This window comes from Rousettus aegyptiacus, unplaced genomic scaffold, assembly GCF_014176215.1.
Source record: "Rousettus aegyptiacus isolate mRouAeg1 unplaced genomic scaffold, mRouAeg1.p scaffold_m13_p_5, whole genome shotgun sequence".
NCBI classification, from domain to species: Eukaryota; Metazoa; Chordata; class Mammalia; order Chiroptera; family Pteropodidae; genus Rousettus; species Rousettus aegyptiacus.
Genome location: NW_023416308.1, coordinates 22,529,325 through 22,552,501, shown reverse-complemented (window position 1 = coordinate 22,552,501; position 23,177 = coordinate 22,529,325). Strand labels below are relative to the sequence as shown.

Sequence of the window (23,177 nt, the reverse complement as noted above, 5' to 3'; positions counted from 1 at the left end):
ATCTCTTCTACACGCTGCATACCCGCTCCCTCTAGCTGAGCTCTGCTGCTGGCTGGAACATTCTTCCTCTAGACAGCCATTTGACTAATGTCCTCACCTCCTTTAGGCTATTGCTCACATCTCATCTACCAAAAGGCTTACCCCATCTGTCTAATTAAAATGTACTCGCCTTCAGTGTTACTTCAGCTCCCCAGCCCCTTATCCTGCTCCATTTTCTCTATTTCCCACAGTACTTATCACCTTCTCTCATACCATATAGTTACTTTTGCTTTTTCCCTCCCTCATTGTTGGGTATAAATGCCATGGAACAGAAATATTTGTCTCTTTTCTTGCATATCCAAAGCCCCTATAACTCTCCCTGATGCACAGTAAAAATCTTTTGGAATGTATGACTTAATGAAAATAATGAATAAAAAGGAAAAATGAATGAGCAAGGGAAAGGCAGACAAATGCACTTAGAGAGTCAGTGTCAGAGTAGATTTGTAGCCCCACTGCCTATTCTGTTAGAAAACATTGACTTTAAAAATTTTCAAATACTATAGTAAGCCCACCTTTATGTTTTATTTTTGCATTATCCTCAGAAGCCTTGATTTGGTTTGATTAACTTTGCAATCCATCTGGCATGGTCAAAATTGAAATTCTTTAGCTGTTAGTTTTGAATGTTATCGTCTCAGATTGTGAACATTTTCCCCAATTTATTTTTAGAGTCTAGATTCAGATTTATCAGATGGACCAGTCACTGTGCAGGAATTTATGGAGGTCAAAAACGCCCTAGTGGCTTCTGAGGCCAAGATACAACAGCTAATGAAGGTGAATAACAACTTGAGTGACGAGCTGAGAATTATGCAGAAAAAGGTAACATGTTAATAAATGCCAGGATGATTGACTCTTTAACCCCATAGTATAAGGAAGAATCCAAGGTCAGAGGGAAGAAAAAAGTTATTGTAATAGACCTAAAAATCTTTGGGCCAAGCTGTCTTTTTGGAAGCAATATGTACTTGGATATTTCAGATGAAATAGCTTTCATTAGAAATAAATCGAGAGAAAGCTTCCCAAGTAGAAGCAACCTAGTGTTTGTACCAGTGTAGTGACCCTTGCACTGTTCTGTGCTTCCTGAGATCCTAGGTGCCATTCCATGAATGTGATTCTTCTTGATGCACGTTCTAAAGAATAATCACACCATGAAGACACACAACAAATGAAAGCCTTGGACAGATGTATGTTTATCAGCATTTTCATAGACAAACCCTGCCCCATGCCCTGCAAGGGTTGCTCTTCCTATTCACTCTTATAAGTTGTTACTCACCCATGCACTGGCAACCCTGTCCCATGTCCCTGCTTTATTTTTCATTAGTACTTAACCACTAATTTATGATATCCTCAGAGCCTGGAACAGCCACAGAGCAGGTTCTCAATAATATTAGAAAGCATTTTCTTTGCAGTAGGCAGGTTTATACATTGGTAAGAAACAATCCCATTTGCTCAGCATTTTCTCATTCACTCCCTTTTGAGAGAGCCAGAAATATCTGAATATATTAAACTCTGAAAGGAATGTGGCTAATAGTAGCACAGAATTTGCCTAAGATGGGGGTTTTATACACACACACACACACACACACACACACACACACACACACATAATTCTTTATGAGACTGCTAAGAAAAGGAAGTTGAAAAATTCTAAATTCTGCCTAAGACTTTTTGGGTTCTGTTCTCACCGTTCTCTACAGAATGAGAACTTGTGTCTGGGCCCTTTTCAATGGTACTTCCTAAAGGAAGCCCACAGACTAAAAAGAGATCTGTGTCCCTCTGCTTGTCAGTGCACCCTGGCCTGGGGCTTGGTGTAGGATTCTTTTGGTATTGAGTTCTAGATCATTTTTTGAGACTTTTGAGATAAATGGCTCCACAACCTATAAAAGAAGGGGAAAAAAATGTCTGAAGATTAATAAAATTTTAATCAAACATTTGTTCTGTGCTGCTGTGAACAAAACAGACAAGTAGCCCTTTTACCATAACATACAGGGCTTACACCTCCTCTGTCTTTTTTGAAATATCTTTAGCTTAATGAATTTTGACTTGACCCATTAGTTGAACTAATAATTTTGTTAAGGTGCCTTTTTCTGAAACATGCTAACTTTGCCACTGTAAATCAGCTGCTAAGCATCACCTTTTTTATTCTATAATGCTCCTTTTTGTACTTGTAGAAATGGTCAGAAATAATCTATCTCAAATGTCTCGAGCTTCTTTAAGAAATGCAGAGTGAAATTATTTGCCGTTGCTCATAGATTATCTCCTCAATTCTTAGAAATGCTTTTGAATTCTGAAACTATCAAATTATCTATAACTTTTTATCTCCCATTATACTCCTTCCAAACAAAAAAGTGTGTTTAGTTCTTATTAAGAAAAGCATCTCAAATTTACATGAGGACATCTCCCTAAATACAGAATACTAAAATTTTTAAAAATAGAGACCAGAACCTTGTGCTCATCAAAACACATGCAAGCAAAATCCAGGCTGGATCTTCAGAGGCATGAAAAGCATTAAGATAAAGTTTCAGATTTCAAGGCCTTGTCTAAAACTCCCAAGAGAAGGTTTTTACATAGACAAACACCCTGGTCCTTCATTGACAGGTATGTGTTAGTCATGCTCCTTACTCTATGGACCTTGACCATTTCACTTTAGGATGTGGGTTCCCTAATACATAGTTTCTACAGGCACCTTACGCCCATCTGTATCCTGGAACATAGGAATTTTCAGTGGCCACTTGTCACTTTGCAGCTATTTCTTCTTTGGAAAGGGAGTTGCAGATATAAGTTATACTCTGAAAGCCTTTGTGGTATAGAAGCAATCTATCATTCCTTAGTGGATCGCTCTTTGAGAAAACATATTGAGGATGTTTCTGTGGCAGAGGCGGTAAGTCAGGCTTTCACAAAAGTTGGGCATTATTAATATAAAGTATGTGAAATATGCTTATTTAACAAAGATTTATTGATTTTATTTCAAAGTTAGATAAAGTGTGTATGTATGTATGTATGTATATGTATGTGTGTGTATGTGTGTGTGTGTATATATATATGTATATATACATATATATATATTTGACAAAGTAGTGTGATTTGTATCTGCTCTTTCACATTTTAACAGTTGCTTGGAAAAGATGCTAATTAATGAAGAGGAGCAGCCACTATGATGTATTTTTCACAGATCTGTGCTTCCTAACTAAAAATTGAAAGTAACTTCTAACACTGGAAACACAATGGGTTTTCCATTGAAAATGTAATGATCTTCTGGTGCAAATACAGTTGCTTGCGGACTTAAGCCTTGGCCCTGGTGGGAAATTTGGTCAGATTTTACGATCTCTGTCAAAGAGTAGACAGCTGAACTCACACCACACCCAGCTCATAAAATGTCATGGAAGATGAAGGAGCACCAGAGGGAAAGGACATTGTGCAGACTGGACTCAGTTGATTGTGTTAAAATGCCAGACGCCAAAGAATAACACGATTACTTGCTGATCCCTTAACTCTAATTCATCAAACACCATGAAACAGCCTGCACGTGAGGAGTGCAAAGAGCATTCAGGGTCTCCAAGTGACAGCATCTAACTAAAATGGGGTGTTGCCAGGTAGATTAGAGTTTTAAAGCTCACACCATCATGGTCGCTATTTTGGGTGACAAAGCCAAAGGAGAGAGAGGCCACATATTCCGGCCCTGGCTGAAAGCTGATCGATCACCAGAGGAAATGAGCGTGCTACGTGGAGCATTCAAATGAAGATGTTAACATAGTTCAGTAGGTCTCCAGTTTTCTTCATGATATGTTAATATAGCAAACATATATTTTGCTATATATGTTTCAGTTCCCTCTATTTTTAAAGTGCTAAATTGTTTGAAACATCAAGAGTATTATGTAATAAAAACCTGTTGATCATAAATTTTCTTGTTGACTTTTTGGGAAGCAGTAGCTAATCAGATTTTTCATAAACTGAACTTCACTGCCTTTCTTGCTTTGCAGCAATTCTAGTTATCTTTGTGCTGCTTCCATGGTGTCTGCTGGCATTTTTGGCATTTGCAAATTGCTCAGGGCTCCTTTGAAAAGCAAGTTACCTAAGCGATGTCTTAATGTTCTCAAGCTCTTGCTAGAAACAGCCTTTGAATAATCCAGAGTCCAGCTTGCCTGCAAACATTTCCCAGGTCCACCATGACCAGTCTTTAAGTGATTAGATTTTTCATTTTTAGAAAGTCCAAACTGCAACATTTCCACATTCAGAAATTAAGCTAGTTAATATGCTTAAGTGATGAAGTGAGTTGATTGTGTTTCGTTCATTCTAGAAAAAGAGAGTTATCATTGATAGTTGCCTTTTACTTTCAGCCTAGCTAGCTGTTATTGTTCTTGTTGTTTAAAGCTGGTGGTTATATGCATTTATTTAGTGTTTGCTTTTTCTGCTTGCTATAGAAAAACACAGTCCCACTGCCAAACATTTCTTTCAGCTTCAGACACTCCAGAGTGAAAATTCGAACCTCAGGAAACAGGCCACAACCAATATATATCAGGTGCAAACTGGTTCTGAATACACAGATACTTCCAACCACTCTTCCTTAAAGCGACGTCCATCTGCCCGGGGCAGTAGGCCCATGTCCATGTACGAGACGGGATCAGGTCAGAAACCATATCTCCCAATGGGAGAAGTGAACCACCCTGAAGAGAGCAGGACAAGACTCCAACCTTTCCCTGCACACGTAAGTAACATCACTGGCGCTTCCAGTATTTACTCTCTGTTCAGCCTGACTCTTACATTCCCTCTTCTGAACCTGCATATCCCCACGTCTCTGCTTTGCCAATTGTGTACAAGAGTCGTCCTTGTGTTTGCTGTGTTAACATGTCAGCAGATGCTTGCGGCATTCCCACAAGCACATAGGGCCCTTGGCCAAAAGTTTTCCAACAAGGCTGGGATTCTGGCTCTTATACAGTTTTTCTCCCCTTTTTCTCCACTGTATCTATAATATCTTTCCCAGCCAGCTACCAGTATTGAAACTATTTTTTATAAGAAACTTCCTCTCCCACTTCCAAAACCAAAAACAGATTGTAAAGGTCACCTGCAGAAGTCAGTGCCGTCTTCTTCAAGGTAGACAGGTACGTGCCCTGTTATGGACTAGAGGGAGCCCTTAGAATTCAGGGTGCCTTTCCTGCTTCTAGTTGGACAGATGTCATCTATGGCCTGGGCGCACAGGGTTCTAGGAGCCTCCTCATCCTCTGCACTTGTGGTCAGCATGCCTGCTTAGCTTCTGTATCCTCTTCCTCCCATTCTTGGAGAAAGAATTGCTGTCATTTCAAAAGAATGAAGTGTGAAAACTTTACCTCAGTTTTACAAGTGTCATATTCCAAAGATTGTATTGCGTAACAGGCTGCTAACAATCTTATTTTATAATGGGATAAGTGTTTTGTTGTGAGGTTTTCAAATGTTATGTTTCTTTTGAATTCATTTATTTTTAAAACCTGTTTTGACAAAATATTACAGACGTTTTGAACTTCTGTTTTTTCAGAGAGTAATATTTACTTTTTTGAACATCAGTTATTTTTATCAGTCAAATTTTGTAGGATTTCCAAAAAATTCTTAGAGTAAATGGAAAGGATATGGTCTAGTAAATTAAACCCTAGTTTAATTTTGTCAAGCTTTAGTGTGGTGAAATTATAGCATTGTTATATTATAATTGGGAGTCTATTACTTCAGCTTTTAAGTTGTTTGAGCTAAACATTCTAAAGTAATTGATTTGATACATTTGGTGTAATGAGAGTGTTATTGAACTAAGTTAAGAATATTTTTGTATAACTGAAAACAATGTAGGAAAAGCAACTTTTAAAATTTTCACAGTGTACTTTTCACTTTAGAAACATTTAGAATATAAGAATCATATCATTGCAAAAGTTCTGTATCCATACTACAAAGATTGGTAACGTATACCAACTTTTAATCATATAGTTTCTCATTTCATATTATCTGTCCTAATGAAAAAACAAATATTTGCTTAAGGGTATTTTAAAAAACTATTAGCGAATTTGACAAATTATGCAAGGCATTGTGCTTTCTGTTATAGAAAAATAGCCATTGAATTCCAAGTAATTTCTGGGAGGCATTTCACTAAGGAATTACATATTTCTGGGCATCTGTCATTGGCTAGCATGGCAGTCAGCCCACCTGTCACAGAAGTTTCAGCACTTATCTCACATAGTAGCTTTTTAGGATTCTTTTACTGAGAAATCTGGGCTGAAGTCAGGGTAGGTGGTAGGTAGGGTTTTTGTTCATTTGTATTTTTCCGAGCGTATTTCTTTTTCGCCTTCCAGATCGGGAGGAGTGCGCTTGTGACCTCCTCTTCATCTCTGCCTTCCTTCCCCTCTACACTTTCCTGGTCGAGGGATGAAAGCACCCGAAGGGTTAAGTACACTCTGATTGGTCTGCTCTGTGGAGGAGGGGCAGTGCTCCTGGGTGCTTTGTGCTTCTGGCCCTCCTGTCCTCTGTCATGCATGAGACAGAGCTTCCCTCCTGGTGTCTCACAGCACAGCAGCGTGCACAGACACACACACGCACGCACGCACGCCTGTAGGAGGCAGCCTGCCTTTTGTCTAACTCCACATTGCCCAGCTTCAATTACTATTTAACACAATTTTCATTTCACCCTATAACATTTATTCTGAGCATACTGTCTTTTTAAACAATCAGAAAATTAGCTGGCTGCTGGTTAAATATTGTAATTGGGCAAATCTGTCAAATTTGTTTAGAGCTTTAGTTATCAGATTAAAACTAGTACGTTTGGACTAACTGAAACACTAGGACGTCGTGCTCTTTTTTAAACTTCTTGACATATTTTATGTCAGCACCATATTCGACAAACCAAGATTTCGCCTTCCCTGCATCTCACGTCAGCATTGCAACACAAAGCAGCATTGGAGGTGTAGGCAGCTGTTAATATGAAGCTGTTCACTTTATTGGTCAAGTCCAGTTTTCTGGTGTATAACTTACATTCCCAGTAACAGTACATGATTCAGGTATGCTTCTTTAAGAGTAGCCAGTGAAAGGGTCTTAGGGACTTAGATGACATCCCTGTTCCCAAAGGCACAGTCAATTTAAAAAATACTTTCTTGCGTGAAGTTTACATGACAGCAAGCTGGGGAAGTCGTGGAAAGTTTGAAGACCTGCATTCAGGTCTTGACTCACTCTTTTTCTTTTTTTTTTAATGGGGAATGCAACTAAGGTGAGAGGAGAGAAAGTACCTTTAGAGACACAGTGAGTGGGATTTGCACTTGGCCTTTGTCCATTCTTCTACATCATTAGGAACAATGGAGACTAGTTCTCTCCCACTGCCAGTCCCATAAGTCTCATCAAGGCCCTTTGGGTGTTCCTTTCTGCACTTTTGAAGTAGTCTATTAAAAAGAATTCTTGGTATTATGATACTTAATCTTCTGAGCAGTCCTGAAATGAAACTGCAGTGTTTTTATTACAACATTTTAGTTAAACTAAGGGACAATTAATAGAAACGAAATACTTCATTTGAAATTTCATTAAGAAGAGTCAAGTAAACTTCTTTTGTCCACTGTGAAATTTCTAAAAATATTTTTTTCTGTTACTTTCGAGAATCATTGCAAGGACTGCTTGCTGATAAGAGTTTATACAAGATTAGCAATTAAGATTAGCATTTAGCAACTTCTTATGAGTTTAGATTTTCATGGAAAACTGCAACTCTGTTAAGTAAACTGAACCAGCACCAGCTATATGATAACTTTTCTATTAACATCTTTGAAAGAGCAGCACTTTTAACTAATAGATCTTAGCTCTGCATGTTTACAGTAATTTTCACAAAATTAAATGCTGGCTAATTTGAAATCCTGTACGTATATTTTGTTCAACAACGATGAAGGACTTAATGTGTAAGTAACTGATTTTCTAGGTGTTTACTACTATACGTTGTTTTCACCACTTGAGAAACATTTCCTGAGTACTTTTATTAGATATTTGAGTTATTACTCATTTAAAATTTTAAATGAAACTTGGTACTTTCCATCATTGTGGGGTAATGCATTTGATTTGTAAGTATCAAATTTACATTAAGGAGGGCAAAAAGATCTATTATAAAAATGTGAGATTTTTCTGGGCTAATTCTGTTTTCTAGATTTTTCTACTAGAGCAGTTCTGGATGAATTTTCCAGAATAATTATTTAAATGCAAGTTTTTTATATTACATTTATGTATATGTATGTGTGTATGTACACACACATATGCACTCATCCATGTGTGTGTGTATATATATAAAAACTAAAGGAAAAGGAATTTAAAGATTAGTGAGACATTCCTTGTGAAAGGTAAGGTGGATTTTTGTTTTGGGGGCTTTTGGGGATCTCCTCTGGAAGAGCCTGGTTTCACTGTTCCCTGTACTGGATACGATGCCTGCCTTTGGTCTTCCATCTAGACTTCCAGTCGCCAGTATCTCACTGATTGATTCATAAAAGCCACATCAAAATAAGGCAGCAAGTGAAGCATAACTGCTTGCTGGCAAGAAATATAAACAAAGGGATCTTACAAGTTGTAGATTTTACAGAACTTAGCTTTACAGACTCTCCATATAGCTCCAAGCTAATACTTTTAATCATTTGCCAGATGAACTTGTGTAGATAAAGTTCATATTGAATTTAGGAGCCCAGTGCAAGTGTTTTATGTTCTAGTAGCTAGGACCAAATAGATCATTTAGGGGAATGTGAAAGACCTCAGCAGACAGAGAAAGAGAGCATTTGCCCTGGGAGAGGAAAGAGAGAGGCCATGGAGCTAGTAAGCAAAATGTGATGTAAATAAGTAGTCTTTCCCCGCCTGGGGCCTGGCTGTCTTGCCTATCTGCATAGGTCCTTCAGAGAGCCAGGCAGCATTATCAGTAAGGAGCAAATATTAGATTTTAGGTAGACTTTCTTAAACTGAAATACTCTAAAGTAGCCACTTTTTTGGATGAAAATATAGGTCCCTATATGTTTAAACAGAGCTCTGAATTTACAGTTGGCCTTTGAACAACACAGGGGTTAGGGGGCACCAACTGCCCCTGCTTTCAGAAGTATGCTTATAACTTAACGTGGGCCCTTCATGTATGCAGATGTTCAACTATGGGTTGACCCTTGAATAATGTGGGTGTGAACTGCATGTGTCAATTGAGCCGTGCAGGTCCATTGAAAACAATTTGCATGTAAATGGGTCCGTGCAGTTCCCACCTACATTGTTCAAGGATCAACTATACACCTATATCTTTAGCAACATTTTATTGTAGCATCATAAAATTCCTTAGTCACATGTTTGATTAACTGGTATTAAATTCAAGGCACGGAGCTGGAAATTGTTTGTATTTTGCAAGTCAATCAGTTTAGGTTTTAAATCAGCTTCCACTTATTTCTGTTCTAGATAAAGAAATTCTCAAAAAGTATGGATAAAACAATACTCCGGAACTAATAACCCCCATCAAAGGAATGTGGTCCCCTTCAAATTTTGTTACCCTGGGAGGCCCTGTATTTAGCAGTGCTGCCATTTGCTCAAAATATTTTTAGGATTCCTCTTTTGAATCTGTACCTTTTTTCAATCTCCACAGTTGTCCCAAATCTTTGTATTTTGAGGGTTAGATGTTTGGGGAAACATTTAAAAGCAGTTGGAAACTAAGTGTCAGACTGGGTTAACCCATTCTGATTCACAAACAACATGTTAACAATACTGTTTTTTTGTGTGTGTGGCTCACATAAACTATCTCTGAGGGTAGTTCTTAGAGAGAGCCATACATGTTTTGAGCACAGGTGACCCTCAGAGCCCCAGGCGTGGAATACAGGAGATAGCAGGATACAGGAGACCTGGGTTCTTGGTTTTGTTTTTCTACTGGCTCTGTGGCCTTGGGTGAGTCATTTTCTCATTTGGTGTTAAACTAGATAATCTGCAGGTAGCTTCCAGCGCTAAAGGTCTATGAGTCTGTAAGTGCTGTCATGTTTGCTATTTAAATAGGTCTCATTCTAGTAAACTCGTATTCCTTAAAGAACTAAATGTGGGTGTGCTGCCTTGTGTGTCTGTTACTTTGTACAAAGAATCTATTTATGGAGTAGCCACTGAGCCAAGAAGAAAATGGTGCAAAGAAGGAAAGAAACCATTCTGGATCCATTGTTCATCTTTTACTAAATTTTCAATAAAGGATTGGCTCTTGTCCCAAATGAGATCTGGGACATGAAAACCCTAGAGCCTAACAGGTAATGATTCCTGGGGAAGGTCCCCAACAAATATCTTGTACTCTAAACTAATGGGGGTCACCTTTTCTCTCTTGTAGGCATCCAGGCTGGAGAAGCAGAACAGCACACCTGAAAGTGACTATGACAACACTCCCAATGACACGGACCCAGATGACATGGGGTACATCTGCAGGAAGGATGTACCAGGGGTTGGGCTCTTAAACCAGAGACCTAGCAGGCCATGGTCAGGAGGTGCAGTTCATCCCCTGCACTCCTGTTTTCTATTTTCAAACCCATAAGATCTTAAAATTTTAAGGCATAAGTTCATAGTTCACACCTCTTCTCCTTTCCCATTATTGCCACAGGGACTTTTTTTCTTTTATCGACATGTTGTGCACATGTCTGGGTCTCTGTAATGTGCTTAAAATCAGTACTTCTCTTTAGTCGATGTTTGGTTATGTTCTGCATTTGTTCCCCAAGGAACTGGCTCAATTAGGAATGGATTTATAACAACATACCTTCCCTCTTCCAGTTTTTCTCTTCCTTTTTCCATCTTTACCCTTTCTACGGGAGTCATATTTTCCAGCCCTATAGTAGAATAAAAGCCTCCATATGAGTTGTGGCTGCCTGTTGATGAAACAGCCTTACCATGAGCAGACAGGATAAAGGAAACCACAAAAGCAGCATACTTGTGCATTCAGCAGATGCACATGCAGTGGCTCATAGAAGCAGAGAAGCAGCTGATAAACACCTGTTGCATTCAACCACTTTTTTAATATTCACAGGTCAAGCAGGAAGGGAAGGCAGAGGAGTATGGTGTGGCAAGGTGATGGCTCAGTACCAGGTACAGCAGACCCCCCAATGGCCCCAAGCCCCATTCTCCCCAGCACCGAAGACGTCATCCGGAAAACTGAGCAGATCACCAAAAACATACAGGAGCTCTTAAGAGCTGCCCAAGAAAATAAACACGACAGGTAAGGGGGCTTGAAAATCCTGCCTGGGAGAATGTTTATACATGCTCTGAAGAGATGCTGCTCCAGTTATGAACAGGGATTATTTTTTCAGTGTGCTGATTTTAAAAGTTTTTGAAATTGCAGGTTTACATAACAGGCTCAAGAACAAATTTTTAAATTTGGGTGTTTTTTTTTTTTTTTTTTTTACATCGTGTTTTCAATTTCATCTTATTATGAATTGCTCTGAAAATAAATGTCTCTTGAAACAGAATTGTAGTGTAGTTGGGGTCGTGATATTCCTAGTTCTAGATGCAGAGGGGCAGAGAAGCTGCCTGAGAACTCGTAGTTGATTCTTTCCGCCACTGCTGCTGCCTATAATCTCCGTAGCTAGGAACAAGTTTGCTGACAAAAGGTATCCTGAAATGAACCTTATTTCTTATCTGTCTATGTGTGAACATCTAAAAAACAAGCAGTTTACAAATAAAAGTTGATCAAATCACTACCCAAGTAACTCTCTGCTCATGAAAAAAGAGTCTGCTCACTTTGAGCAAAACCATATCCAGCAGAGTTACTTCTTACCGTAGGAAGAGGATTGGCTCTTGTTCTAACTCCTTTGTTTTCTAAGAACTTTGGGTAAGTTGTTAACTGTCCTGGGTGTTGTCCTAGTTTCATGTGGCTGGCCTGATCTGGACACATTCATGAAACATTGTTTAACATCATCCTGTCAAGTTTAAGAAAGTGAAAGAGTTTGATCAAAACCCAAGAACAATCTTCTTATTTTCATTAGGTCAGCAGAGTTTAGGGCCCTCAGTGAAGAACTTCTCGTTTCGTGCCTTGCACAAACAAAAGTTGTTTAAGGACCAGAGTACTGCTCCTTCTCTCTCCTCTCTGTTCTTTCCATGTAAAGATGCACTGGTCTCTTACTTTCTTTGCATTCCTGTCCCTGCCATGCTAACCTTCCTTTTATTATCTTTTCTCTTTTTTAAACAACTCAGACTTTTCCCAGTGTTATTATTTCCCACTGGGTAGGAAAGGAAGAGTTAGTGTTTTTTGAAGACTAAGAGTCTTCATGGCTGGACCATTAGAGGATCCTCAGAGAAAGAGAGACCTACACAATTTCTCAGCTTCCAGGAAAATGATAGAACTGTTTATCGCCCTCCTTACCCAGGTGTCCTCTTTATCATGCACCTTTCATGCATCACATGCTACAGGTGTTTAGTCCCTTTGCTCAATACAACTCAGTCTTGGCAACAAGCAACTTCATTATCTTATTACTAGAGCAAAATATTTCAGCTTTACCAATACAGTCTTTAGAGTAATCTCGATACCAGATGAACTCCTTTCCTAGTGTTCTCATCCATTGAACAATGTACTTTACTTTTCATTTCCTCCAGTTTAGAAGTGCTATGCTTATGTTTCAAACAAACAAAAAAAATGTGCTTATGTTACATTGTTCTCTTTGATAGTTGTCAAAAATATAAATATCTGCCCATTTCTGGCTTCAAAGATTGCTTGGTACAATTTTGGGGATTTTTTTTTTAATGTACAATTTCATTTACAATCTGATTTTTTTTAAGACTCAAAGAATCTCTCTCTCTCTCTCTCTCTCTCTCACACACACACACACACACACACAGAATCACACAGTTAAGGATTACTACATACTATGCACAAAAGGAAGGATAATTCGAAGTTGTGAACATGAACGCCCTCTGGTAGAGGAGGACTTTCCTAGTAACCTGTGTGTACTTTCTTTCATGGCTTACTGAAGACTTTCCAAAATATCTTGTAGTGAAGGACATTTTGAGAGATCCTTAGAAAAACTTTCTTCTCTATATAGCAGGGAAAAGGATGAATCATATTTCTGGGTCAAAATGAAAACCCTACCCAGAAAAACATAAAACTCTTCGGTGTGGTTCTCAGTTAATGTGGTATTAATGGACATACTGGTTCAAGATACATTGATGTATTGATGTCCAATAGAGTGGTCACTGTGGACATCACCTTTCTCTCTCTCTATGTGACCAGATGAGTTGTTGCCCTTTCATGTTTGCAAGTTAAATAACTCATGCCATTGGCATTTTTGTTATTACATGGTATATGGTTCTAATTGCTCACAAATGTAAAAGGATCTCCCACTTGAAGGCATTTCGGGATAATATAAACCATTTTCTTGAAATGTAATGGTTTTATTAAAATATAGGCAGTCTTCATTAAAATAGTTTTGATGCTGGTTTTCTTAAAAGATGAAGTACAGAGGTTGCTGATGACAGTCTACACAGAAGTCAGCTTCAAGACTTAAAAAATTGAGAAAGAATGTCACTTGAGGGCTTTAAGTGCTAGGCTGGATGCTGAATGACATTCAGTTCTGTATCTTAGAAGGGAAGTTTTAAAACACACCATGTGGATTCTTGTGTAAGACCAAATCTGTGTATTCACACCGTATTTCCCAACACAGTAAAATAAAAACAGGCCCCTAAAGTGCCTTTCCCATGTCCAGTTTCCCTCCTGGGCTCTGTGGGTCACCTCTAGAAGCAGAACCCAGGCCTGGTGGCAATTTAACAACTGTCTCTGGTATTTAAGAACTGTCACTTAATACTATCTTCAATTTGTTTTTGTCTCTGCACATTTTAATGCATACTACTCCGGGCAGAAACCTAACATTTTTAAGGTACAGGGAAAAAACCCCATATGTCGCTTGTCACAGTACTAAGTTTAAGAATTCTGAATGAAACCAATGTCTCAATTCTTCCAGTTCTCATCACCTAAGAAGTCACAATCAAAAGTCATCAGTGGAAAGAGGCTTGCTATAAAAAAAAAAAAAAAAAAAAAAAAAATGCGAATCTGTTACCTCTCTGATTCCTGGAGAGGCCTGTGGTGTGACAGTGAGGGTTACGGGCTCAGATGTTTTATGGCCAGGGTTAAGCTAAGCTCTCTCTTACCAGCTGTAAGACTTTGGACAAGTTCTCCATCTCTCCAGGACTCATTTCTTCATTTGAAAAATAGATTCGATAATAGTACCAACCTCATAGGGCCGTTGGGAGGATTACATGAATTTCTGCGAGGCACTGAGAATGGAACCTGGCATGTAGCCAGTGCTCCCTTCTCATGCTGTCATCTTAGGGACCCTTAAGGAGGTCATGTGGCCTAGAAGAAAGGATGAGGACAGGTAAATTTAATATGTTTTGTCTTTTTTGAGCTTGTCAACAAACAAAATGTTGACTGAGCTCGTAGCCTTTTACTACAAAGTTATGGCGACCTCATGAGAAAGTGGTGGATAAGTGTTTGAACAAGTATATGAAGCTGACCCCAGTGTTTCCTCATTATTCAAAGTAAAACTTTTGACACCCCAATTCAAATGCATTGAATGGAAAGAATTTAGAAGTGTCTGTTGGTTAAAAGACATGTGAGTGTTGAGGTGTAGGCTCCATTTTGGAGGAATATATTTCAGTCCTTTATTTTTAACTTCTGGGGACTCTTGCATGGAAATCCCTGTTTCACTTTTGAGAAATTAGGAAGATGAAACACATGAGAAATAAATGTCCAAGTTGAGGAGAAATGAGTATCATTACAGATTAACTGTTTTGCGGCCTCACCTGGCTAGTAGTGTATGATGCCTGTGTTTCATACCTGGAGACTTTTTATAAAATTGAATAAACTTTCAAAAAAACATGGGGACCCTGCTTTAAAACCAAGTGCCTTCTATCTGTGTGGGATCCACAGCAGGCTGGCCGTGGCCTCAATTCTTTCATTAAGAACACATCAGTGGAACCTGTGCTAGCCTCTGAATGTTCTCTGTCTCTGAATTATTTTTACTGTCTTTGAATAACCCCTTCAATATTTTTGCAGTTATATTCCCTGCTCAGAGAGGATACATGTAGCTGTTACAGAAATGGCAGCATTGTTCCCCAAAGTAAGTCACTTCCTACTTGCTTGGTTCAGATCCTTTTAGACAAACTGCAAGAAATTTCTTTATGACTTTCACATCATATTAATCTTGTTGTAGCACAGAGAGTCTTAAATATGTGAATAGTCATATGTCATATTGGGCATTAAAACATTTTTGTTCTACATGGATATTGGTTGTAATAAGATAATAGTGTCAGAGCCCAAAAAGCAAAACATTAATAGAATAAAAATTCACATGGAATATTTCCACGTGGATTAATATTAATTAATATTAATATTAATTAAAAACAGCCTCAGTATAGCACATACTACTAAAATGACACTGCACGCATTTTGACCTTTGAGTTAGAGTGCTCGAGCATCTCTTACACTCTGGTTTGCAATGCTTTCAGTGTTCTGAGCACCTCCTGTGAAATAGTGCCAAAAATGGCTGGTCACTGTGGAACCGGCTAAGTTGTTTTCAGAGGAATGCTTGTCTCTGCTCTTGGATGTCCACCCTGCAGTTCTTGGTGAATAGCTGTGTTTTCTGTTTAGAAACCCAAGTCTGACATGGTGAGGACTTCCCTTCGCCTACTGACATCCAGTGCCTACCGACTTCAGTCAGAGTGCAAGAAGACCCTCCCAGGGGACTCCAGTCCGCCCACGGACGTCCAGCTGGTCACACAGCAGGTCATCCAGTGTGCGTATGACATCGCCAAGGCCGCCAAACAGCTGGTCACTATCACCACCAAAGAGAACAACAACTGAATAGTAGAGTGCTGGCCCTTCTATTTTCTAGGCTTTTCAAAGTCCAGTTTCAAATTTAAACATGGAACTCATCCAATTTTTATAGAAACAAACATTTAATGAAAGTTTAAAACTTTTTTAAAAAAAACTCAGTATTATTTTTGCATGTTTTCTAACAAATTTTCAACTATTAATTTAACCCACTTGCCTTATTTTGTGCCTGTTTGCCAGTTTACTTTCTGATGTTCTGTTGTGCTGTTAGTGACTGTTGAGTTAATGATCATAGACATCCAAAAGCATAGCTTCATTGTTTCAAGTTTGTTAGAATTCTTCTAGCCCTTTAAACTCCTTGACTATGGTTAAAACTATAAATGAGATAATTTTTAGTGAAACATTTTCTTGAGAGAGTTGGGTTAAAAAAAAAATCTGTTTCCTACCAAGCATTGTGCAATAAGTGAATTTTCTACCCTGTTGCAAGAATCTCTAAGTTTGGAGTATCTCTGAGCATCTATGTAGAGACAGGATTTTGCTGCTTTCTAAAAATAGTGTAATGGTCTCTCTTGAAAGCAAACAATGAATTGTTCCATTTCTTTTAACTGTTCTATCATGTCAGATGTTTTTTAATTTTTCTATCTTGATCTTCTCTTTCTATTTTACTATCATCCTGAAGTCTCTGTCGCATCAGATAAGCACTCATCCTCCACGTCGTGTGACATTTGGCCATGTCCAGGTAGGCACACCGCCACATTGTCACATGCAGTCCACTCCTCTTGCCTTACCACAGGAAACCTGACATTTCATTCCAGACGTACAGCAAAGAGGAACATCAGTACCACAGGCCATAACTCATTCTCTACCACCTCGTTCCACTATCACTGCCATAAACCAAGGAAAGAAATAATCTACTCCCTGACCTTGTATTGTACCTCTCATCCAAAACTCGGTTACTCCTTTAACCACTTAAAGTTTTCTCACACAACCTGCTTCACATAGCTCATTTCCTTTAAGGACCTCTTATAAGGTAAGATTTATACAACCATCTGAGTTTGTTTCTCCGCCATTACCTTGCTGGTACTTAAAAATTAGACATCGACTTTCAAGAATTCCTTAGAGCAAACTGACTGACTACTTACTATCCCAAAGCTATGAAAGAGTAGATTTAAGTTCTGGAACATACTGAGTTTTCTCAGTTGTTCAGGAGACCTTTCTTGTTCTGAATGCTAAAACATATTCCTGTTGTGGGTTATTGCAGCAGTTTTTTGTGGGTGTGGCTCAGACCCTGACCTAGACCAGAGGGGCCAGGCAGTAGTGACAAAGATGAATAAAGTGAGCCAGGTGCAAAAGTGGGCTTGGGGTTGCCAGCGCTTTCATTTCTCAAGAGACCCCAGAAATCTGGATGTTTTTTGTGCCATCCGTGTTTCTAAATGTTGGCGACTGATCTCAACATTTTCAAGTGCACATGTGTGAGAGCTGTGTTCTCTAGCCTGCTAGCTAGCTCACAGCCTCTGCCCTAGGGCCCTCTAGACTGCAGTGTGAGGGCCTGGCTTCCCTGGCCACACCTGCTTTGGCCTCAGCCTTACCTGGAATGTGGCCACCCTACTTTGTGTTAAGTTGCTGTTAGTCTATGTTTTACCCATATATTCTGTCCCATCGTGCTCATTTACACATGTGAAGGAGTCAAAATAATCAAAGTCGCCTAAATACATGTTAAATGAGCCTGTATTTTCACAGAACTGTTTGATTCACAATCACCTTTGTAGCTGACCGTAAGCTGTCATGAGAGGAGCACCGCGATGGTGTTTGGTTTACCAAGTCACTGTGTATGGATGCTTTTGCCAAGTTTTGCTACACTGAGTAGCATGGGGAAAGGGTCCACATCTCCAAAAGACTCATCCACTTGCTTGTCTGCACAACCCTAAGTGCCACGCTCCCATCGGATGACGAGGGGATGCCTTCTCGAAGAATGTCTTCTACTTTTAAGTTCAAGCACCATCTGCAAGTACTTAGCTGTCCCTCCTCTGTTTTGCAAATGCCTGCCCTCCTGTTGCTCCATGTGGGGTCTTCAGGAAAGGCTCAGCAGCAGTTTTGAGTTGGTGCCCTTGGCCTCCTGGGGGAGACAGGCTTCTGAATAATGAGTCATCTAGTGGATGAAGCAATGTCTTCACTTGAGTATTCAAAGTCCTGCAATAGAGGACACTGTTTCTGTGCCCCTAGTGAAAGTCAGAGAATTTGGGGACCAACAAAGCATTTCAACAAGTGTAAGAACACCACAAAAATTTGCTGTTAACTCACAGTGCCAAAACTCTGGAAAGAAGTTCCCAAGCGGAGTGACGTGCGGCGACAGGAGGGCTGCAAGTCGTCCTTCTCTTCAAGTGCCCTGCACATTGCCTCAGTCTCATCTGAGATCTGGTGTGGGAAGTTCTCTGGCCCTGTTGGCAAATCGCACCTTGTCTGAACGGTTGTTCACTGCCTTTTGCACATGGGTTCCATAGCCTTGCACTAATGTCTGTGTTCTGGAATGTCATTTTTTTGCCTTTTATTCTCAACTCCCCATCCCCCTCTTAAAGCTGGTAGGTAGGACAGAGGTGCACTTTACAAACTGGCACTTGCTGAAGAGGAGACAGCTCCACCCCTAAGCTTCTTTAACCGATGTCATCTTCTGCCTCAACATGCAAATAGTTCTTATTTGCCAAAGAACAATGAATTTGGGCCCAAAGATCAAATACAGCACTTCATATAATTGGAACTGTAAACGCACAACTCAAGAGCTGTTATCCAATTCCTCAAGCAATTTAAGCTATAGAATCAAGAGTGAGACTAGCATATGTTTGTCCTCCACAGCAACTGTGAGCTTTCCAAACAATTTTCGTTCTTTCCTCGTCCCAGTTGAAGGTCACCCTTGTCTTTACAGAAGAAAATGCTGCATAGGAAAAATGAAATGCCTTGTATTCAGATGTTTTATCCATGTCACCCATTATTCTGTACTTATTTTTCATTTTTAGTGTACATTCTATTCCTGTAAGTATCGTACAACCCTTTAAGCATTGTAAAATCGTTTTGGAATTTGTGCCTGCTAGTTATGCAATAAACAGGCTCTATAAGTGTCTTTGTGGTAATTCTTTGTTTCCTATCAATTAGTTGATATTTACAGATACTCTGTCAAAGTTCCAAGAAAGTTCTCACATAACCCCATCTTTAATGAGACAGTATTAAATATGCTTTCACCCTGAACACTGTCAGTTTACAGGAATGATGACCTTTTTCATTCTCTGAGCTTAGCAGATAGCTTTATTAAAAGAAACCCTGCATCAGGATATCAGTTCCAGGTATCTTATGGTATATTTACTTCTTAAGTTTAACTTTTTAAATTCAGCGAAAGCCAGCCAAGCACAAGTGACCTGGTTGTAGAGTTAGTTTAGTCTCTTAAGGCCACTGGTCTCTTAAACTTTCAGAGCAAGGCCCGTTGTGCAGATTCACACGAGAGGCTATAGAATATAGATTTATACCTGAGTTCATCAGAACCACCCTCAGTCCCCAACAGTTGTCTTGGAGAGGTGACTTGGGGCTCTTCTCCCAAACAGAAGGAAAGGTGGGGTAGGACCTTGTCATCACAGATGTCTTTCCAAGCAAGAAGTCTGGGGAAGATGGAACATGTTCACTGTGTGATACAGCTTGTCTGAGGACCCAGTACTAGCTGGTCAGACCCGCCAGCTCATACCCAGAAGTGCCTCTGAGGGCAAGATTTCTCAAATGAGCAAGCATACACCCAAAAGGGCTTGCTGAAACAGCCAACATTAAGCTCTGGTTCAGGAGCTCGGGGGTGGGGCTTGGGTGTTGCATTGATAACAAGGTCCCAGGGGCTGCTGCTGCTGCTGGTTGAGACCACACTCTGAAAAGAAGCACTGCCGTAGACCATTTCCAGGCTCCTCTTCCCCCCAATTTGGCTCCTTTTAAACATGTTTTTATAATTCTAATTATGACTAGCATTAATTAGTTACTGTGCTCCAGACGCTGTGCTGGGTGTGAAGCAGGAGGAGTTAGTTCCTATTGTACAGATGAGGAAGTTTACATTCAAAGGCGTGATGTCCCACATCGAAGGAAGAGGGGAGCATGTGAGTTACTGTTAGCCTACTTTGTCTTAATCAGCCAAGTGGGTTTTCATGACCCTATCGGGGTCTGTGATAAGGAACCCCAGAGAATGTGGCCTCATGTGGAAGTGAAATTTCAGGGTGGCTACATTCCCCTGACGCTCTAGATCAGAGTAGGCCACTGAGTGATATGTGACTATGTGAATGTGTGGCTTTATTGGATAAATGGGGCACAGTCTGCATGTGGACCTTAAATGGAGACTGTCTCATCCTTGAGCCCCAGGCACCAGAATCCCTCCAGCACCTGTTGAGTGACCAACTGGAAAGACCGTCTTCTGGCTCTCAGGTACCTGGAGTAGCACTTTCCTATCCATGGGGCTGAGTTGGGGTGGCTTCACCACAGGGTCAGCTCAGACCTGAGGGTGACCCATTGCCTAGCAGGCTGTGTGCAACACTGTCCAGGAGCCAGTCCCTGTGGCCTATGGATGCCAAACAGAGGAGACCGTGGTCCCCACCTCTGCCAGCCAGCCATCTAGCCAGAAGTCAGCCACAAGAGGTGGGTCAGACTCTAATTACTTTACAGGAGTAATGTGAGCTCTCCACAGAATAGGTCCCCAGGTTAGGGGCCACTGGGGACAGGAGAGGCCTTTGTGAATCCTTGCTTCATCCTGTCCAATGGCTATCTTTCCTCTCCTACATCTAGGCACTTGCTCACACAGCTTTCTGTCTTCCCAGGCCTCTAAACTGTCTAAACCAGGGGTCCCTAATACCTGGAGCATGGACCAGGCAGCGCAGCAGGTGATGAGCGGCTGGCAAGCCAGTGAAGCTTCATCTGTATTTGCAGCCACTCCCCAGCACCAGCATCACCCCCTCAGCTCCACCTCAGGTTGTCATTAGATTCTCATAGGAGCACTGGTCCCTGATGCCAAAAAGGTTAGAGACTGCTGCTCTAAACATACTAGGAACCTCTCAGCCCCATTTCTCCCAAACGCAGCTTTTCTTCGAGGACCCACACCTCTCTCCTCCAAAATCCCTCTTCTCACCACTCACGCCTTCCCAACACCTTCCCTTCTTAGAACTCATTTTCCCCTTTTTCCCTCTTCCATCTCAGGCCCCCCCATTCCCCCTAAACCTTATAGAATGGACCTCTCTGTGTCCTTCTGTACTTTACCCAGCTCTTCCCTCCCCTTCCCTTTCAGAACCCCCAAGTAATTACCCCTTACCATTTCTCTTGGCTTAGGCCTGTAAGGTTCATCTTTCCTCCAGATCTTGTTTTTCCTCATGAGCCCCCAAACAAGTTAGGAACAGGAAGTTCTGAAATCTAACGTGGACCACCCTCCCCAACCCTGAGGTCTAAGATTAACATCTTAGCCTCCCCTTGCGCCACATCTTGCCATCTGCTTCCCTCTTCCAGCCCTCTCCTTCCCAGGACCTCTCAATACCTCCCCACCCTACCCTGCCCTATTCCTTTCAGACCAGGGGGGCTGAGTTAACATGAGCACTCACTGTGTGCAGTCACTGGGATAAGTACAATTTCTAAAGTAGGAACTGAAACTACGCCCATTTTGCAGATGAGGAAACTGAGGCTCAGCCCTCGGAGTCCATTTAGTGATGGTAGAGCAAGTTAGAGCACAACACTTGTGCTCTTAGCCACAGCATTCTACTGGCATGGTGAACTATCCAGGATAAAGAGGACTGAAGGAACATGGCTGATGGCAGAACTTCTGGAAGCTGGAGAGAATGAGGAATGGCCATGGCCTCGACCTCAGCAGAGGTAAGGTGGGAGGGAGAAGTGGGATGCCATTCTGGCTGCCTTGTGAGTAGGGGTGGGAAGTGGGGGGCTTAAAATAGAGCCTGGGTAGCCAAGTTTGTGTTTTGTCTTCCAATTCTTTGTTTTTGCCACAAATATTCTTTATCTTTTCTGTTTCAAATTGAGACACTTGGTAACACTGCTCTGCGTGTAGACGATGTTGCCTAATTCAACCATCTCAGTGATTCGGAGCCTTCACAGACACGTTGACTCACCCCAAGTTTGCCATTCTGGAAGGAGCAGCCCTGTGCCTGCTACTAGAAGCAGGAGGCCTCCGTTTAGGGCACAGTATGAGGGAGGTCCGCCCCATCCTCAAGAGTAGGGGGTGAGTTCCCCCAACTAGGTGTGGGAGCCTGACTCAGTTGAGAGGGAGTATAACCTGAGTCTGATCTCCTTCTTCAATTAAAAAAAGGATGCTTCTCCCATAGACAAGATATTTCTTGGATGTGAAGTGGCATCCTCTTGGCAGGAAAAATAGGTCCAATTGAGCTTTGAGCTTTCTGTAGTTTTTTTTACCTCATCTGCACATTGTCATTCTTCACATTTCACAGATGAAGAATGGGGTCCAAAGAGTGGTCACCTGGCCTCTAAGAGGTAGCATGTCAGGACTAGAACCCCATCCAGCTTGGGCCACAGCCATTGCTCTTCACCCCTACACTTCTGCCCCCACTTGTGAACTCTAAATACAGAAATGTATCAGACACATCCATGTCATAGCCATCTGTATACCCACTACCCAGGTCCCATGGGCTCCTCCTTCCCCTAGACTTTAGTACTAATTGCTTCCTTGTGTTTGGTTCAACACATGTGCACTAACCTCTAAGAGCTTTTGTTTTGCTTGTTTTCAAACATGTAAATGGAACCCTATTGATGTAGTCTTTCCTTTCCCTCAACATTGTGAGATTCAAATAAGCCAATGTGTGTACCTCTGGTTAGTTCATTTTCCATTGTTGTGTAGTATTGTTGTAGTATTGATTGAATGTATATACCCTGATTTATTTATCTAGTATTGTTGGGCATTTCAGTTACTTTTAATCATTGGCATTTATGAAAATAACTGCTATGATAAGTATGTCTTTTGGTGCATGTATGACTATATTTATGTAGGGTCTATAACTCGATGTGGAACTCCTGAGTCATAAGAGTATGTGCATCTCCACACCTGTATCAGTTTTCATGCCATTTTCCAAAGTGGTGTACCAGCAGAATATGAGATTTCGCATTGTTCTGCATCTGTCAACAGTGGAATAATAAGCCATTTTAGTTTTCCAGTCCACTGGGTTTGTAGTAGTATCTCTTAGTTTTAATTTGCATTTCTCTGATTAATATGGTTATGTGCTTTTTCATGTTTATTAGCCATTTAAATTTCTTTCCTCTTTTGTGAAGTGCCTGATTGAGGATTTATCCATATTCCATTAGGTTCTGTTTTTGTTTTTGTTTTTATTATTATTCGTAG

At 40.5% G+C, this 23,177-nt stretch overlaps 1 protein-coding gene across 10 annotated transcripts in view; it reads left to right on the top strand.

The window, feature by feature from the left end:
* GIT2 (GIT ArfGAP 2) overlaps positions 1-18,929 on the top strand; it is a 46,074-nt gene extending 27,145 nt beyond the window's left edge. For 2 of the 10 annotated variants that reach the window (XM_016125029.2, XM_016125030.2), the window contains exons 14-20: positions 706-855; positions 4,490-4,738; positions 6,342-6,431; positions 10,334-10,416; positions 11,021-11,209; positions 15,038-15,101; positions 15,632-18,929. In XM_016125029.2, coding sequence (XP_015980515.1) covers positions 706-855; positions 4,490-4,738; positions 6,342-6,431; positions 10,334-10,416; positions 11,021-11,209; positions 15,038-15,101; positions 15,632-15,844 — 1,038 coding nt within the window. In that variant the 3' untranslated portion in view covers positions 15,845-18,929. Of the gene's footprint in view, positions 1-705; positions 856-3,145; positions 3,934-4,489; positions 4,739-6,341; positions 6,432-10,333; positions 10,417-11,020; positions 11,210-15,037; positions 15,102-15,631 lie in introns of those variants that run through there. The other 8 variants (XM_016125033.2, XM_016125032.2, XM_036220445.1 and 5 more) reach the window with 7 other exon arrangements.
* The last annotated feature ends 4,248 nt before the right edge of the window (positions 18,930-23,177 follow it).